Below are 15,679 nucleotides of genomic sequence, written 5' to 3'. Positions count from 1 at the left end.
GCCGTTGAGCACTTCAAATAAAAAATAATACACATGATGGCTGGGCGTGGTGGCTCACGCCGGTAATCCCAGCACTTCGAGAGGCCGAGGTGAGAGGATCACTTGAGGCCAGGAGTTTGAGATCTGCCTGGGCAACGTAGTGAGATCCCATCTCTACCATATATAAAAAAAGTAGCCAAGGGTCCCTCTTGAGCCCAGGATTTCAAGATTACAGTGTGCTATGATCACACTACTGCACTCCAGCCTGCCCAACAGAGTGAGACCCGTCTCAAAAATAATAACAATAATCCACACAAAAGGATTTGACACACAGTAGGTCCTGAGGGAAACCTTTGTTTCACTGTCTAGACAAACGCACACTCCCCTTTATACTTTGGGATCTTTCAGCCGAAACCACAAAGGGGGAGGGCGTGTGGCGCCCAGCTCCACCATGGGCCCAGGACAGACTCTAGAAATGGTTGCTGGCAGTTAGGCCCAGCCCAGGGGGCCTCCCAGCTGGAGAACGCAGGGGCAAGAAGCTGGGAAACTCAGCTCTCCACCCTAAAAGCTACACGGTCCCAAGGTGCCCGTTTGCGCTCACAGCAGAAAGGGTCCAGGTCTTCCTATAAAGACACATCCCCCTGTCCCTAAGAGCTGCAAGCAGCGATAGAGACAGAGAATAAGACACGTTCTTCCGAATCAGGACATTCTGTGACAATGTTTATAATTAGAAAAGTGGCTCGGAACAGGACAGAAGCTTGGGAAGGCCATGGCAAAGCCGTCTAGACTTGGCTGGAATTTTAAAGAGGGCCCACGGGAAGGAAGAGAAGGGGTGAAGTGTTGTGAGGCCCAGGGAGGACAAGGTGGGCTGCAAGGAGGGGCCTGACCCAGGCTGCAGGGAAGCTCGTGATCACTTTAGTAGAAGATCACAGTGCTTGAGTGTCATTGGGTTGGGCCCATTCAGCAGGTGTCCCAGGTCTGTGAGAATGTCTTTAGGAAGTTCTCCAGGCGGCTGGCCCTGCAAGCACCTGTGGGCACCCAGGTGTTCTCTGGCCTTCACTTGGGCTTCTGCAGGTCGTCAGGCCCGAAGGAGTCAGGCAGCAGCTCCTGGACTGTCTTGACCATATATGTGCCATCCGGCTTGGTCATGTACACGGGCCAGTTGGTGCCAAACTGGAAAAGAGGCAAAGACAGCATGAGAGAGGCCAGCTGAGCGGTTAGGATGGCCCTGGGTTGGAGTCTGGCTCTACTACGTATTGTCTAATGCTCCCCTCTGTGCCCCCCTTTCTCATCTGTAAAATCAGAATGACAATAACTGCACCTGGCTCATAGAGCTTGAGGGAGGAGCGAATAAAAGGATGGTGTTAAACAGCGTGGTGCTTGGCACATTGTTAACAGGCAATAAATGCTCCATTAAGGACTCACCCGGGGCTTTATAAGAAAGATATCTAACCCCCAGAGCCAGCCCTTCTTCTGCTATGACAAATGACAAATAACACCTGCTTCCCTTACAGTCTTCTTACTCCTCACAGGAGTCGCTGCGTTACACACCAGACGTAGCACCTGCATTATTTCATTGTCTGCCCTTTGAGGTAGGTGCTGTTATGGTGCCCGTTTTGGCGATGGGGAAACTGGGGCTTAGCAGGGTACAGTCGGCAGAGACACGTATGTCTCCGGATCTCTCTCCTACACTATGAGAGCACCACTCCCCTACTGTGTGACCTTGGCCAAAAGGCAAATGACAACTCTTTGGGGCTCAGTGTTCTTGCTCTGTTTTTTGTTTGTTTGTTTTGAGACAGGGTCTCGTTCTGTAGCCCAGGCTGGAGTGCAATGGCACCATCATAGCTCATTGTAATCTCGAACTCCTGGGCTCAAGCGAGCCTTCTGTCTCAGCCTCCCGAGTAGTTGGGACTACTGGTGTGTACCACCATGCCTGGCTAATTTAAAAAACAAAAAAATTTTTTTTTTGGTAGAGATGGGGTCTTGCTATGCTGTGGAGGCTGGTCTCAAACTCCTGGCCTCAAGCAAACCTCCCACCTCAGCCTCCCAAAGTGCTGGGATTACAGATGTGAGCCACCTCACCTAGCCTGAAATTGTTTTAGAGATGGGAGAGTGCAGGAAGGTAGGTATAGAGTTAAATTAGCTGTGGCATCATGGCAAGAGCCCTTCAGTGGGAGTCAGCAGACCCAGGCTCTATCTGGCCAGGTATTGTGAGAGTTAGAGATGATTCGTGGAAAGCATCCTATACAGTGACTGGCACATAGTAGGTGCTCAATTAATAGAAGCCGTTCTTATAGATTATGTTGTTTGCCAGTGATTGCTCCTGTTTGCAGCCTCTTGTTCTTCCACGCTTCTGCCTGAATCACCAGTTATGACCAGGCACCAATTCATCTTCTGGATTTCTTAGAAAAAATGTTTTAAGGAAGGAAATTTTTCTGCTTGGCAGGCTCTGCCTGAGGCTATGGTGAAAGTTGAAGCGGAGGGAGCTTAAGTGCCTGGTCCCTTATTTGCATTTTGGTTTCAGTTCTGCCTCTCCCTCCTTCAGCTTTTTCAGCTGCCTTCTGTCGTTTGCCAACATCTAATCTGTTTGGAGAAAACAGCAATGAGCAATTGGACCATGCGGGGCCTTGGGAGCCAGGGACTTGGCACCCTGCCTCGGTTTCCCCACATGACCTTAGGCGTTGCGGCCGTGCGGGGCAGCTATTTCCGCCCCTCTAAATTGAGATGAGTTCCATTGTGTGAATTCAGTGCTTTTCTGGTGGCATTTTTCATCTGGATTTGGGAGACGTGTCTGGTTTGCAGTCCTGGCAGGAAGCAGAAGGAAGACGGAGGCGTTTGCACCCTCCAGAGGCTGTGAAACCCCACGGCACAAACCAGAGCTGACGCAGCCCCCTGTCCCCGAAACTCGAACCACTCCAGAAGCAGGAGCTCCCATGGAACAAACAGCTTCCATACTGCAAATACCATTATGTTTCCTCCGTGGCTGAAAATAATTTTGCCCAGTGTATAGAGCCATAAAGGCAGAGAGGCCATGAGGAGCGTGGGCTTTGGCGTCGGCCTGAACGAGCCATAGATGCCAGCTGGGTGCCGACTGGCCAGGCCCTTCAGCGGGTCATTGTACTTCTGGGAGCCTCAGAGTACTCGTTTGGAAATGGGAATAATGACACACACTTCCCTCGTGGGCTTGGGTGAGGATTAAGCGAGATGCTGTGTTTAGAGGGATGGGACTCTCCAATGCAGACCTCTGAGAACCTACAAGAGCTACCGACGTTCATCTCCCTCAAACGTACATATAAACATAAAAATCTTCCACAGAGCCCAGATTAAGAACCCATAATCTGGCCAGGCGTGGTGGCTCATGCTTGCAATCCTAGCACTCTGGGAGGCTGAGGTGGATCGCTTGAGGTCAGGAGTTTGAGACCAGCCTGGGCAACAGTAAGACCCCCATCTCTACTAAGAACAGAAAAAATTAGCCGGACATGGAGGCGCATGCCTGTAGTCTCAGCTGCTCTGGAGGCTGAGGCAGGAGGATCACTTGAGCCCAGGAGTTCGAGGCTGCATGAGCTATGATGACGACACTGGACTCTAGTCCGGGCGACAGAGCTAGACTCAGTCTCAAAAAACAAACAAACAAAAAAACTCACCCATAATCCAAATCACTCCTTTGTTTTTAGAGTTGAAGAAATTAAAGCCTTCCATCAAGATGACTTTTGTGAAAAGTACATCAGATCCCTTAAGTCCCATCTCGAAAACATCCAATGGCTTCCCTTTATTCCCTTTTTTTTCCAATTTTTAAAAATGTAGTTAAATATGTATAATATAAAATTCACCATTTTTATCATATTTATGTGTACACTTCCATTCCCTTAATTCTTGGACTATAACAAACCCTCCCTCCCGTGGCCCTCAAGGGCCAGCCCCTGCCACCACTGTCCCCTCCGCTCCCCGGGCCCTCGCTCCTTGGCCTTCTTGCCTCTTCTCAAGCTCACCGAGCGTCTGAGTGTGCGACCTGCTGCTTCCTCCGCCTAGAAATCTCCTTCTCTAGACATTTGTTGCTCTCATCTTTTTTCATTATTTCTATTTCTGCTCAAATGTCATCTTCAAAGAGAGGCCCTTCCTGGCTATCTGATTGGCAGATCAGGGCTTGGCAAACTTTTCTCTGTCAAGGGCCAGAGAGTAAGTATTTTAGGCTTTGCAGGCCATGTGGCCTCGCCACAGCTGCTCGCTTCTGCGGTTGTGAGGCCAGAGCAGCCACAGACAATAGGGGAATGAATGGGCATGGCTGTGTTCCAATAAAACTTTATTTACAAAAACAATCAGCACACTGGATTTGACTCACAGGCCGTAGTTTGCTGACCCCTGATCTGCAGTATCCCCTGTTGCCCCTCTGTCACTCAACACCTTTTCCTGCATTTTTTTTTTTTTTTTTTTTAGTCAGGAGTCCTTTTCACTCTCAGAAATGCCACTGCTTATTTATTTTGCCCCTTGCCTATTGTCTGTCTCTTGCACTAGACTACAAGCTCTGTGAGGGCAGGGCCTGGCCTGTCTTGTCCCTGCCGTCTCCCTGGAGCTTCCCTGGTGCCTGGCATAGAGCAGATGCTCCATCACTACATATTTACTGAATGAAGGAGTCATTTCCAGTGATTCATGCAAGGCCTTAGAAGTCGGCCAACCAAGCAGACAGGACAGTAGCTGTGTCCCCTCACTGGCAGTGTGGCAGTGTCCCCACGGCCTGGGAAAGCACAGAGGCATTGAGTTTACATCCCAGAAAGCAGGAGAAGCTGGTTACCTCTCTCATGACTTGCCTGCAGCCCCCACAAGGTGAGACAAAATCGTCTTGCACGTCACTGGAAAAGCAAAGAATCAAACTCAGATCAGTCTCTCTGGAGGCATGAGGACAATTGCTGGGTCCCAGGCCCTTTCCAGATTAGGCCAAACCCCATCAGGTAGTTCCCGCTTCACACACACGGCGTCCTGGAGGCTGAGAAGGCGACTTGGCAGCTGTCCACACTTCCACGGGGCAAGGCCACAGGCAGGATTCTCATTAGTGCACTTAATAAACGTTTAGTGAGCACTTACTGTCACCCTTCAAGAGATTGTTCAGCCCAGTGGATGACCTAGAGGACTAGGCAAGTTATCGTTTTAAGTAAAATACAGTAAGAAGGAGGCCATCCCCGCCTAGGGAGTGAGAAAGAATATTGTATAGAGGAGGTGACATTTGGCCCCATCCTCGAAAGAAGTGCAGAATTCAGAAGTCACCATTCGGTGAGCACCTGCTATACATCAAACTCTGTACCAAGCACTCAACATATGTTATTTCATTTGATTCTCAGAACAGCCTGGATGTCAGAATGGCCATTTTACAGGTGAGGAAACAGGTTCAGTGAGATGAAATAACGGAGAAGCTATTCTGAAGCCCAGGGTTTTTCTGTATTGTAGGCAAAGGAAATAAACAGTATGCGCAAAGGCCCTGAGGCATGAAAGAATAAGATGCATGTGAATCAAAAAGAAAAATGGGCTCCTTGCATTGGAGAAAGCCTGGAGAAGGCAGGAATACAGCCAGGGGTTGCCTGTGAGAGTTTAGGCACCGACAGGCAGGCTCCAGCTCTGAGCAGGACGAGGGATGGTGCCTAAAGAAGGCAGGTTTAGCTGTAGGAACCTCCAACCCTGCTGGAGCATGAAGGGTTAAGCCAGCAGCCACCCTTGTTCTTGCTCTTCTGGACCCACAGCTCTTCCACATCTCTGGAAGAACAGGGGACTGAAATTTTGATTGTCATTTGGCGCCTCCTTTTGCTATGTATGACTTTGCCTGAATCATTTTAACCCATCCGAGGCTCCTTTCTTTGCCTGTTAAATGTGGATAATAGTGTCATCTCCTCTTTCGGAATGCTAGAACAGAAAATAAGGTGTACGAAAGGCTTTGTGAACGTTAGAATACTATACATACATTACACACATATTGTTCCTGCCTGTACTATTTCCCAGACACTTCTTCCTTTACATATATAAGCTCTGTCATAATTTTAGTGCTTTGGCATATATAGTTTTGTTATATGCCATGTGCTTCATGTATTATTTTATTATTAATCTTATTATATAGTAACAATAATTGTTATATTGTTTAATGTGTACCTGGAATGTGCCAGGCATCCTACAAAGCACTTTATATGCACCATCTCATGTCAACTGACAAATATTAATATTTGTTGAGCACCTACTATGTGCCAGGCACGTCACTGGCGCTGGAGGTACAGCAGTAAACAAAAAAGGCAAAGTTCACTGTGCTCGAGAGTTTATAGACTGAGGAGGGGACCAGACAACCAACCAACCGTTAGTCAAGAGAGGTAGGGACAGATGCTAAGAACAGAATAATAAAGCTGCTCAGTACTATTTTATTTTATTTATTTTTATTTTATTTATTTATTTTTGTTGTTGAGACAGAGTCTCACTTTGTTGCCCAGGCTAGAGTGAGTGCCGTGGCGTCAGCTTAGCTCACAGCAACCTCAGACTCCTCGGCTTAAGCGATCCTATCGCCTCAGCCTCCCGAGTAGCTGGGACTACAGGCATGCGCCACCATGCCCGGCTAATTTTTTCTATATAGATTTTTAGTTGTCCATATAATTTCTTTCTATTTTTAGTAGAGACGGGGTCTCGCTCTTGCTCAGGCTGGTCTCAAACTCCTGACCTCGAGCGATCCACCCGCCTCGGCCTCCCAGAGTGCTAGGATTACAGGCGTGAGCCACCGCGCCCGGCCAGTACTATTTTATTTAATCCTCGTGACAAGTACGTCTGGGGGTCCAGTCAAAGAAAGGTTCTGCTTCATGGAAAGGTGGGGTCCTCTCTGAGCACACTTCCAGCTCCACAAGAAATGCCCATGGGCCCGTGAGAGGACGGGGACCCCTGCCCAGGGTGCCCACGGAGCCAAGATAACCCCTGCAATCACTGGGGGACAGCTGGTGCAGCCCGGGGCCTCTCCTAAGCTCACTGGAGTTGGACTCTGTGCTATTTGTCACTCATGCCACACAGGTTGACAAAAGTCTGCTCCATGGCAGTCAGGCGAGGGAGAGGGGCAAGCAAAGACTGATGGGGGAATCCCTGCCTTCAGGACCTTTCCATCTGGAGGGGGACATAAAATCGTCATGTAACAAAGGCAGACGGTGGTCAGAGCCCTGAGATTCTGCCTCCTTTCCATAGCCTGGGAGGCCTCGGCCGAGCTCGCTGCTTCCTTTCTCAATCTTGTGGCATGTGTGGCCCACTGCCCAGTGGACAGCTCCTGGGACAAGGTGACCCGCATTAGGGTTTTCAAGGTGGACAAACATGTGTTCTACTGGGAAGTTAAAATTGGCCGTGGGTTCCACCACCAAAAGTCACAAGATGGTGCTTCTAGACAGTATCCCTGTGGGACGGGACACAAACGGATTATAACGATGGCTTACAATTCTGTTGTGCTTCTCTGTGCCGGGCACGGTGCCGAGGACCTAATGTATTAGCTCACTGAATCCCCCAACAACCCTGTGCGGGGCAAGGGTGTGCAGGCGCTCTTACTGCCCGCCTGTTATAGATCGTGAAAGGGGAGGGGACTTGCCCACGGTCACAGAGCTAGCAAGGGGCAGAGCCAAGATCGGAACCCAGAATCTATGCACTTTGCTTGTGGTAGTTCTGTGGCTTGCAGAAGTAATAATGATAACTTTAAAACAATGGTTTTAATTTATGACATACTCTGTGCCAAGAACTTTACAGAAAACATGTCATGAGTCCCCACAACAGATCAATCTCCTCCATCTCACAGGCTCAGAGAGTCTAAGCAACATGCCCGAGGTTGATGATGCAGGAACCTGGTCGTCTAACCCAGAGCCTGGGCTTCTAACCATTACTCAATATTCCTGCCAAGAGTGAGCACTAAAAGCCAGAATGTTCTGGCTGCCTCAGGACATTTCTTCACGCTTCCTCTTTCCTGCCTCTCCCCCCACCCCCCTACTTTCATCCTGTCCTGCTTTTTGCTTCTAATTTACTGTTTTCTGTGGTTTGTGCTGACCTTGGTCACACACTGAGGCTGTGCTTATCAGACCTGACAGCTGGAAACCTACTGAGTCTGATAACTACAGCCAGGACACAGTGGGGCAAGCTTATCTCTCTGTTTACAAAGTCCCACCCCGGGCTCTGCAGACACATGGGCCTTTCCTGAGCGCAGTCTCCATCCTTAGAGATCTCAGAGGGGCTCGCTTAGACTCTTCAGGCCGGTCAATAAGGGAGTTCGCACTTCCCATTCATGCTCCGACTCCATGCTCTCAATTTAATAAATCATTAGCGCAATAATGACTGCATTTCTGGCTCGGGGAAGCCAGTGCAGGCTGAGTACCCAGAGCAGAGCAGTTGGATGCCAGAAAAATGCAGGTTTTGTGTAAATAAGGACATTTGCTAATCATTGCTAGTGATATTCAGTCATGTTTAAAGACAGATAATGACCAAGAGAAAAAGCCTTTCATTTGGAAAATTCTAAACAGTGCAAGGCATCGTTATCCTTTGGTTGACTTTGGCCTCTTTTTCCCTAGAATATCATTATTTTCTTGGATCAGCCTTTAAATTGAGTTATTTCCTTCTTTTTTTTTTCATAAAGTGCAAGTCACATCCTGATCTCTGCTCATCTGCACAAGATGTTCCCAGCACAGCCTCGTTTATCCCTCCTGGAGCCAAAGGGAAGCTAGAACAGACCTCGGTCACAGGGAACGCTCTCGGTGCCGGGGCCTTCTCCTTAAGTGCACCCTGGGCTCCACGCACTTAGCAACAAAGCCTGAGCAAGCCGGACCACCTTGGGGCCAGATCAGGGCAAAGCTTGGGGTCTTAGAAAACACACGTGGGCCTGTTTCTGTCGCACGGCCCCATCAGCCTTGTTCTAAGCCCCTGCATTTCCGCTGCTTGCATTTCAGCCAGAAAGGTGCTGTGGCAGTGCCACCAGAAATTATCTCCACTATGAATGAAGGGATAATTCCCTCGTAGGATGTGATCCATGCAGCCAGATGCCCCTAAAGGCCCACACTTGCTCAGCCAGGCAGCCTCTTTCTGAGTGGGTTAAACATTTCCCGTGTCATTTTTCTTGCACCATTACTTATTCACCAAGAAAACTCTGTGTCACAGACAACGCAAAAGTACACACAGGAGCAATTCGCCATTAAATCATTAAATTAATGGGGCCCAAATTAGTAAAAGAGCTCATTTACATGCTTGAATCCTGAAACCACTGAGTCTGGGTTCAGGGCCAAGAAGGATGCATCATGCTCCCTTGGAGGGTAAGCACGTGAGAACTAGGATGTTTACGTTTGAGAATTGAACGTTGCTCCTGTTCCACCAGAACCCGGGCTGGAATCCGGTTAGTTTGAACCATAACCGGTGTTTACCTGGCTGTCACCCCAGGTGTGCAGCTTGTCCTTGCATCCTGGCTCTGGCTCCTAGAGGCGAGTGTTGCTAAATGACGGAGTCAGCGGTGCTGAGTGGCTCGTCCAAGATCCCAGGATCAGCTCAGGAGGGCAGGGAAGAGTGTTTGATCCGGCACAGCACGGTGCAGTGGAACAAACCCTGCAGTGAGGCTCCAAGACCTGAGTTTTGTCCCGGCTCTGCCGCTAACTCCCAGCAAAGTTGTTCACCTTTTCTGGGCCTCAGTTTCTTTAGCTGTTTAATGGGGATGGTGACGAGGGAGTCTATACCAGCTTTAGGTTTCTATCCTGCCTTTGCACTGTATCTTGTAGGGACCCTGCTGTACTTTGTGTTGCAGGAACAGAAATACACCGACCCTTGCATGAGAGTGGCCGTGGTCGTTTACCTGCTCTGCAGGTTCAATGAGGGCAGAATCCATTTCTTATTTATCTCCTTATCCTCAGCACTCAGACCTGGCACATAGAAAGTGCGTGATAAACATACATCAGATGAATGAATGAATAAATGAATAGCAGGTGTATGGGGGATGCTGGGTGAAGAGATGAATGAATATTGCTGTGACCTGGCTTTCCCATTTACCTGGCGACAGCTATTGCCCTGAAATCCTTGTACCCTTCTGAAACGGCCTTGTGGATAGCGGTCCGTTCCGCACAGATGCTCAGCGGGTAGCTGGCGTTTTCGATGTTGCACCCTGAAAAGAGAGGAGAGCCCAGTGGTACGACCAGCAGAATCACTTCCTGTTGCGTGTGTTGAGTAAGGGCTTGCCCCATTCCAGCGCAGGGAGGGACCAGGTGCTCTGGGCAAGGTGGGGAGAAGGAAAGGGCGATTTGACCTGAAGCGCTGGTAGACTCTTTGGCCCAGGGTAGTGGCCCTTGCCGAGAACCTCTCACTGTCTTCACTTACCCAATGCCTCCAGCTTGAAGCACAGCCTGGGAGCAGGGGCAGCACAACAGGGCAGATTAAGCAGCCTCCCCACCCTGCAGAGGTCAAGGCCAAGGGAGATGCTGAGGCATAAGAAAGTAAGCAGAGCCCCCAGGCTCGGACTTAAGAGATGGAAGCCACGGGATGGGGTCCTGCTATGGTCTGAGTGTTTGTATCACCCCATCTCAAATTCATATGTTGAAATCCTGACTCCCAAGGTGATGGTATCAGGAGGTGGGGCCTTTGGGGAGATGATTAGGTCATGAGAACCAAACAAAGGAGACTAATCCTCATGAATGGATCAGTGCCCTTATGAAGCCAGAGAGCTGCCTCGCCCCTTCCACCATGTAAGGACATAGCGAGGAGGTGCCGTCGGTGAGAACTCGGCCTTCACCAGACACCGGATCTGCTGGTGCCTTGATCTTGGACTTCCCAGCCTCCAGGACTGTGGGCAATAAATTTCTGTTGTTTATAAGCTATTTAGCCTATGGTATTTTGTCATAGCAGCCTGAAGGGGCTAAGACAGGTCCGGATTCGAAGTTTGAGCCAGGACAGGATTTTTGGTGCTAGTTACTACCTGTCAGAGTTCAGCCAGGGTTCAGCCAGAGTTGTGTTGCGTAACAAACTGTCCAAACCAACTAACAAACAAAAAACTCCCAAGCTTTGCGGAAAGTGCCTGTGATTGCGTGAGCCTTAAGGCAATTGTCAGGCCTCCAACAGGGAGGTGGCCCAGCCCTCAGTCAGGGGTGTTCCCGGGGGACAACGAGCCAGGGGTGCTGCCAGGAGACACAACGTTGGCATAGACAGATTGGCTGGCTAAGAAATCCCCCATCTCCGGGGAAGAGAGTCCATGAACAAATGGCACGGGATGTGTGCTCTCCCCTAATCAAGATGTGGTGCGTGGTCTGTGTCGCTCCTTGGAGCTCTGTGGCTTGCCTTCCTCCCTGAGGCAGAGATATTGATTGTGCCCTGTATTCACTTCCTGTTTCTCCCTTTAAGTAATACAAGTGACCTGCATTCCAGCAAGGCGACTCAGTGAGAGACTGTAACTCCCTCGCAGCGTGCTGTGGCCACGTGCCTGAGTTTTGGCCAATGGCATGTGGCCCAAAGGGATGTGGGGAACATCTGGATCACATTTTTTTGTAACGAAATCACTTGCCTATTACTTCTTTTCTTTCTCCTCCCACTGGCTGGCCGGAGGAGGTGGCGGAGTGGGGCAGCTTTGAGCATGTGGTTCATGGTCACAGGAATGGAGGAGCAACAAGAGGGAAGGGACTTGGGACCCTGGCCAACTCCTGGAGTAGAGTTGTCTATTTGCCCAGGGCCTAATGCTTCCTCTGGCTGGTCTTGAATTCCTGACCTCAAGCGGTCCTCCCGCCTCGGCCTCCCAGAGTGCTAGGATTACAGGCGTGAGCCACCGCGCCCGGCCTTACTCTGGCATGTAATGTGAGAGAAAACCAGAATTCTATCATGTCTGAGTATTTTGCAATCTTTTGGTCATGGCAGTGTAACCTATATACCTAACTAATACAGAACTTTGTGCTGAAAGTGAGATGCGACTTTAATGAAAGCAATCTAAAACCTGTGACATTGACTTAGCGGTTGGGCAACTTAGCGGTTGGGCTGAGGAAACAGAAAGGAGGCGAGGTGGAAAGCTGACGGCGCTTGTTAGTCGGCCACTCGGCAAAGCTCCACGCCGCGATGACCTGGAGACGCCGGGCCGGGCAGGCAGGGAAGCCGGTTAGCAGGGAAGCCGGTTAGCAGGAAGGGAGAGCTGGCAGCCGCAAGAACTACGCCCAGAGGGATCTCTGGGGGTCCGGGGCACTCCTGTACGGAAGTGACTGGAAGCAGAGAGCTCAGGAAGTTTTTCAGTGTTTGACAGAATCGGATAGCTAAAGAAGCCACCAGGCTGGCCTATAAAAGCCTGCACTTGGTCAATCTCTAGAGAAACCCCTGGGCCCCCCAAACGCCAGCATCCGTGGGCTGAGAGACCGTGTGCCCCCAGGAGGGCATTCTCTCCAGCACCCGCTGTAGATGTGGGGCCGACCGAGGGTGATAAGGGTCAGGGAGAGGATCCCAGAGGGCAGTGGACAGGGGCGGCCGCAGAGCAGAAAGGGGAGGAGAGTCAGCCAGGGCAGGGACCCCTCAGACCTCCGGCCCAGCACGTGGGGACTGCCGAGGACTGAGACTGCTGGGAGTCCCCTGCTCTTCCCTTTCCCTAATGGCAGATTTTACTGTCGCCCCCTTCCTGCTCCACGTTGTCATATCCTGCAGGAGGGGTGTGAAGTGGGGGGTAGATCATTATTTTTACAGGTCACTAGACCAGCACAGCCATGTCTGGACAGGAAGAAGAGGGCTGTGCGGCTCCGTGAGGTCCTGCGCTTAGAGCTGTGTGCCAGCTGGGTGGGACTTTGGGTGGCCTCCCTTAGGCATGAAAGGGGCGGCCTTGCAAAAACAACAGGAAAATACCGAATCCCACCATTTCCCGGTAACAGTTAGAGATCAGTCCTGTGAGTTCCCCCACTCACAGGCACCCTGCAGAAGTTCTGTTTTGCACAACTTCTGAAAAGAGCTGAATGAACAGAAAAGAGATGTAAATCTCTCTCTTTCAAAATTGTTTTGGAAGAATCTGCTTTTTCACGGTCTCAAGAGTTCCTGAGCGAACAGCAGGGTGCGCGCTCCAGGCCTCAGCCGTATCTCACATCCCTTCCCCAAGGAAAGGCAGGAAACCAAGGTGGAGAATGGTAGCTTTTGGTTTGGTTGGTCAAGGGAAACCCAGCGCTGGGTCTACCACTGGGGAGTGTGACATGGGGGGACGCTTCCTAACAGCTCTTTCCCAGGGAGGGCACTGCCCCCATCGGTCTTCACCCAGACCTAGGGACGCCTGGCTATGGGGAAGACTTCAGGGTCACAATCTGAGTCAGAACTCAGGGACACTGGTTTTCTGGCCAGATCACAAGGTTTTCGTCTGACTCTGATTTCCAGGATGCCTGATGTCTGATCAGACCTTCAACAGTCATCTGAGATGGGGACGCCCTCTCAGACTTCTTGCAGCATGTGACTACTCCTAAAAACATCCTTTTCTTTCTCCTAGTTGTCATCATGGGCAACGTCCAATCGGCTCCACCTAAGGACTCTCCACTGGGCTGTCTCCTTAAGAATTTGAAAACTGTGGAACTCGCGGACCGCTGGCCTAAACGCTTAGCCTTCTGTTGCAACACAGCCTGGCCACACTATAAGTTAGGTGCGGGAATGGATCTCTTAATAATAACACCATCCTGCAACGTGATCGCTATTGTTGCCAACTTGGCAAATGGTCTGAAGTTCCCTATGTCCAGGCCTTGTTTGAACTTGCTAAACATCGCCTTCTCCGTTCTACCTGTCACATGTTACTTCTTGCTTCTACTTCTCTACCCTCTTCTTCTTCTGACCTAGGCGACGTTCCTCCCTCAGCTCCCCCTGTTCTCCCTCCCTACGGTGGCGCCACCTCCCCCCTTACCTCCACTGCCTTCACTGCCCCCTGCTTCTGCCCTCCTCCCTCTCCTCCGCCTCCCCCCTCGCTGCCACACCCGCTCTGGCCGTTCCCGAGCCCCTCCCTTCCTGTGCCTCTGCTCCAGCTGCTGGCGGGGAAGGCATTCTCCGAGTCCATGTTCCTTTGTCCCTTTTTCTGTGCCTGATCAATCTCAGACAGGAGTCAAACTGGGCAGCTTCTCAGCTGATCCCTCAAAGTTCTCTAAGAAGTTTGAATGCACCACTGTTTCCTGTGACCTGGGGTGGAGAGAGATGGGCGGAATTTTCTCTGCTTGTGCTACAACCACCCAGCAGAGGGCTGGCATTTTGTCTAAGGGTAGGGAGTTCGCAGATGATCTCAATCACAGGCAGTCTGAGGCTTACGCTGCGGGCTTCACGGCGGTTCCAGAACAAGACCCAAACTGGGATTTACCAACGGGGGTCTCCCCATAGGGAGTGGCGGGACCCTCTGCGAGGCCCTTACCCATGAACAAGCCAGCACCCAGGTTCCCTGCTTTCTCCACCCCCGGCCATCCGCCAGCACAGTGGGTGGAGGGAAGAGAGCAGGGCTTTGGGGCCCCCAGCCCTGGGTTTCACACCGGCGCCTGAGTGTGACCTCGGGCAAGTCATGTCACCTCTGGGCCTCAGTTTTCTTCATCGAAAAAGGAGCTTAACATGCAAGTCAGTGGGTGGGAGGTGAGGAACTACCAGTGAGGAAGCCTTAGCAAGGTGCCAGACACGGGGAGGCTTGGAAAGCATTAACTGCCTCCCTCCCAGCACTCCAGGGCCCTGCGTGTTATTGATTTATGGCTTCCCCTTCAAACTTCCTCATTCCAGTCCTCCCCCGATTTAAGCAGCAGATGAGTTTTCAGAGCACGGGCAGAGTAGGAGCGTCTTAGCCTGGAGAGGCCCGGGGAGGAGGTGACAGAGCAGCTGTCTGTGCCTCTGTGCACTTCCTGCCCGTCCTCCTCTGGTCCCCAGGGCAGGCTGCCGGGGAGCGGGGATGCCAGGGCGCTGCCCTTACCTGAGAAGATCTTGCCATCGCTGGTGAGCAGGGCAGCCCCCACGGGAAAGTGGCTGTAGGGGCAGTAGGCTAACTTCTTGGCCTCCTGGGAGGACAGCAGCAGTTGTTTGATGTCCTTGGCATCCAGGGTGCAGACAGGACGCTTGGGGGCCATGTTGGTACCTGGTGCCTGGGGCAGGCAGGCACGCAGACAACGGAGCAGTGTAAATAGGAGCTCCGAGGCAGCCTGGGCTGGGCCCCTGTGTGACACATCACCAGTTGCTCCTCCCCCAGGGTGTGTCTGTGCAGCCAGACCGCAGGCTCCTCAGTGCACAGTTTTCAGGATGCTGGACAGGGCTGGGCTTGGGCCGGGAGCCTCCCGTGGTTTGGGTTAGACGTGCCAGTGTGTGTGCCAGTGTGGAAGGCTGCGACGTGTGGTCCACACTCTCCCTCAGGGGCCACTCACTGCTGACACGCGAGGGGTGAGTGGGTGAAGGCCTGGTCAGTATGAGTGGGTCAGAGGGTGGGTGCCACTCTGTAGGGGTGGCTGCAGACACATACCCCTCGAGAAAGAAGCTACTGGATGAGTCAGTGTGAGATGTCAGAGGCCCAGGCTCCAAGGGCTGACAGCCCTCAGTTTGGTGAATGGCTTTTTCTCTCCTTCACTGAGGGAAGAGATGAGGCTGAAAGGGCAGGGCTGGTGCAGCCACTTGGCATCCTGAGTCAGGAGGTGTGAACAAGCTGCAATAAGACTGAGGAGCTTCTTTATTTTTCACTCAGTTTCCTTCCAAGTTCCCTTCACCCCAACCTAGAATTAAAAACTATCTTAGCTGG

General features: G+C 51.3%; 1 protein-coding gene across 1 annotated transcript; it reads right to left on the bottom strand.

The window, feature by feature from the left end:
- Nucleotides 1-655: 655 nt before the first annotated feature.
- CDA (cytidine deaminase) lies at nucleotides 656-15,079 on the bottom strand. The gene is made up of 4 exons (XM_069479434.1): nucleotides 14,867-15,079; nucleotides 9,991-10,102; nucleotides 4,769-4,826; nucleotides 656-1,152 (listed from the first exon to the last, which is right to left on the bottom strand). The coding sequence occupies exons 1-4, from the start codon at nucleotides 15,018-15,020 to the stop codon at nucleotides 1,036-1,038; spliced, it is 441 nt and encodes a 146-aa protein (XP_069335535.1). The 5' UTR covers nucleotides 15,021-15,079; the 3' UTR covers nucleotides 656-1,035.
- Between the last annotated feature and the right edge of the window lie 600 nt (nucleotides 15,080-15,679).

Source organism: Eulemur rufifrons, chromosome 8, assembly GCF_041146395.1.
Source record: "Eulemur rufifrons isolate Redbay chromosome 8, OSU_ERuf_1, whole genome shotgun sequence".
Taxonomy (NCBI): Eukaryota; Metazoa; Chordata; class Mammalia; order Primates; family Lemuridae; genus Eulemur; species Eulemur rufifrons.
This window is presented reverse-complemented; position numbering and strand designations above follow the sequence as displayed.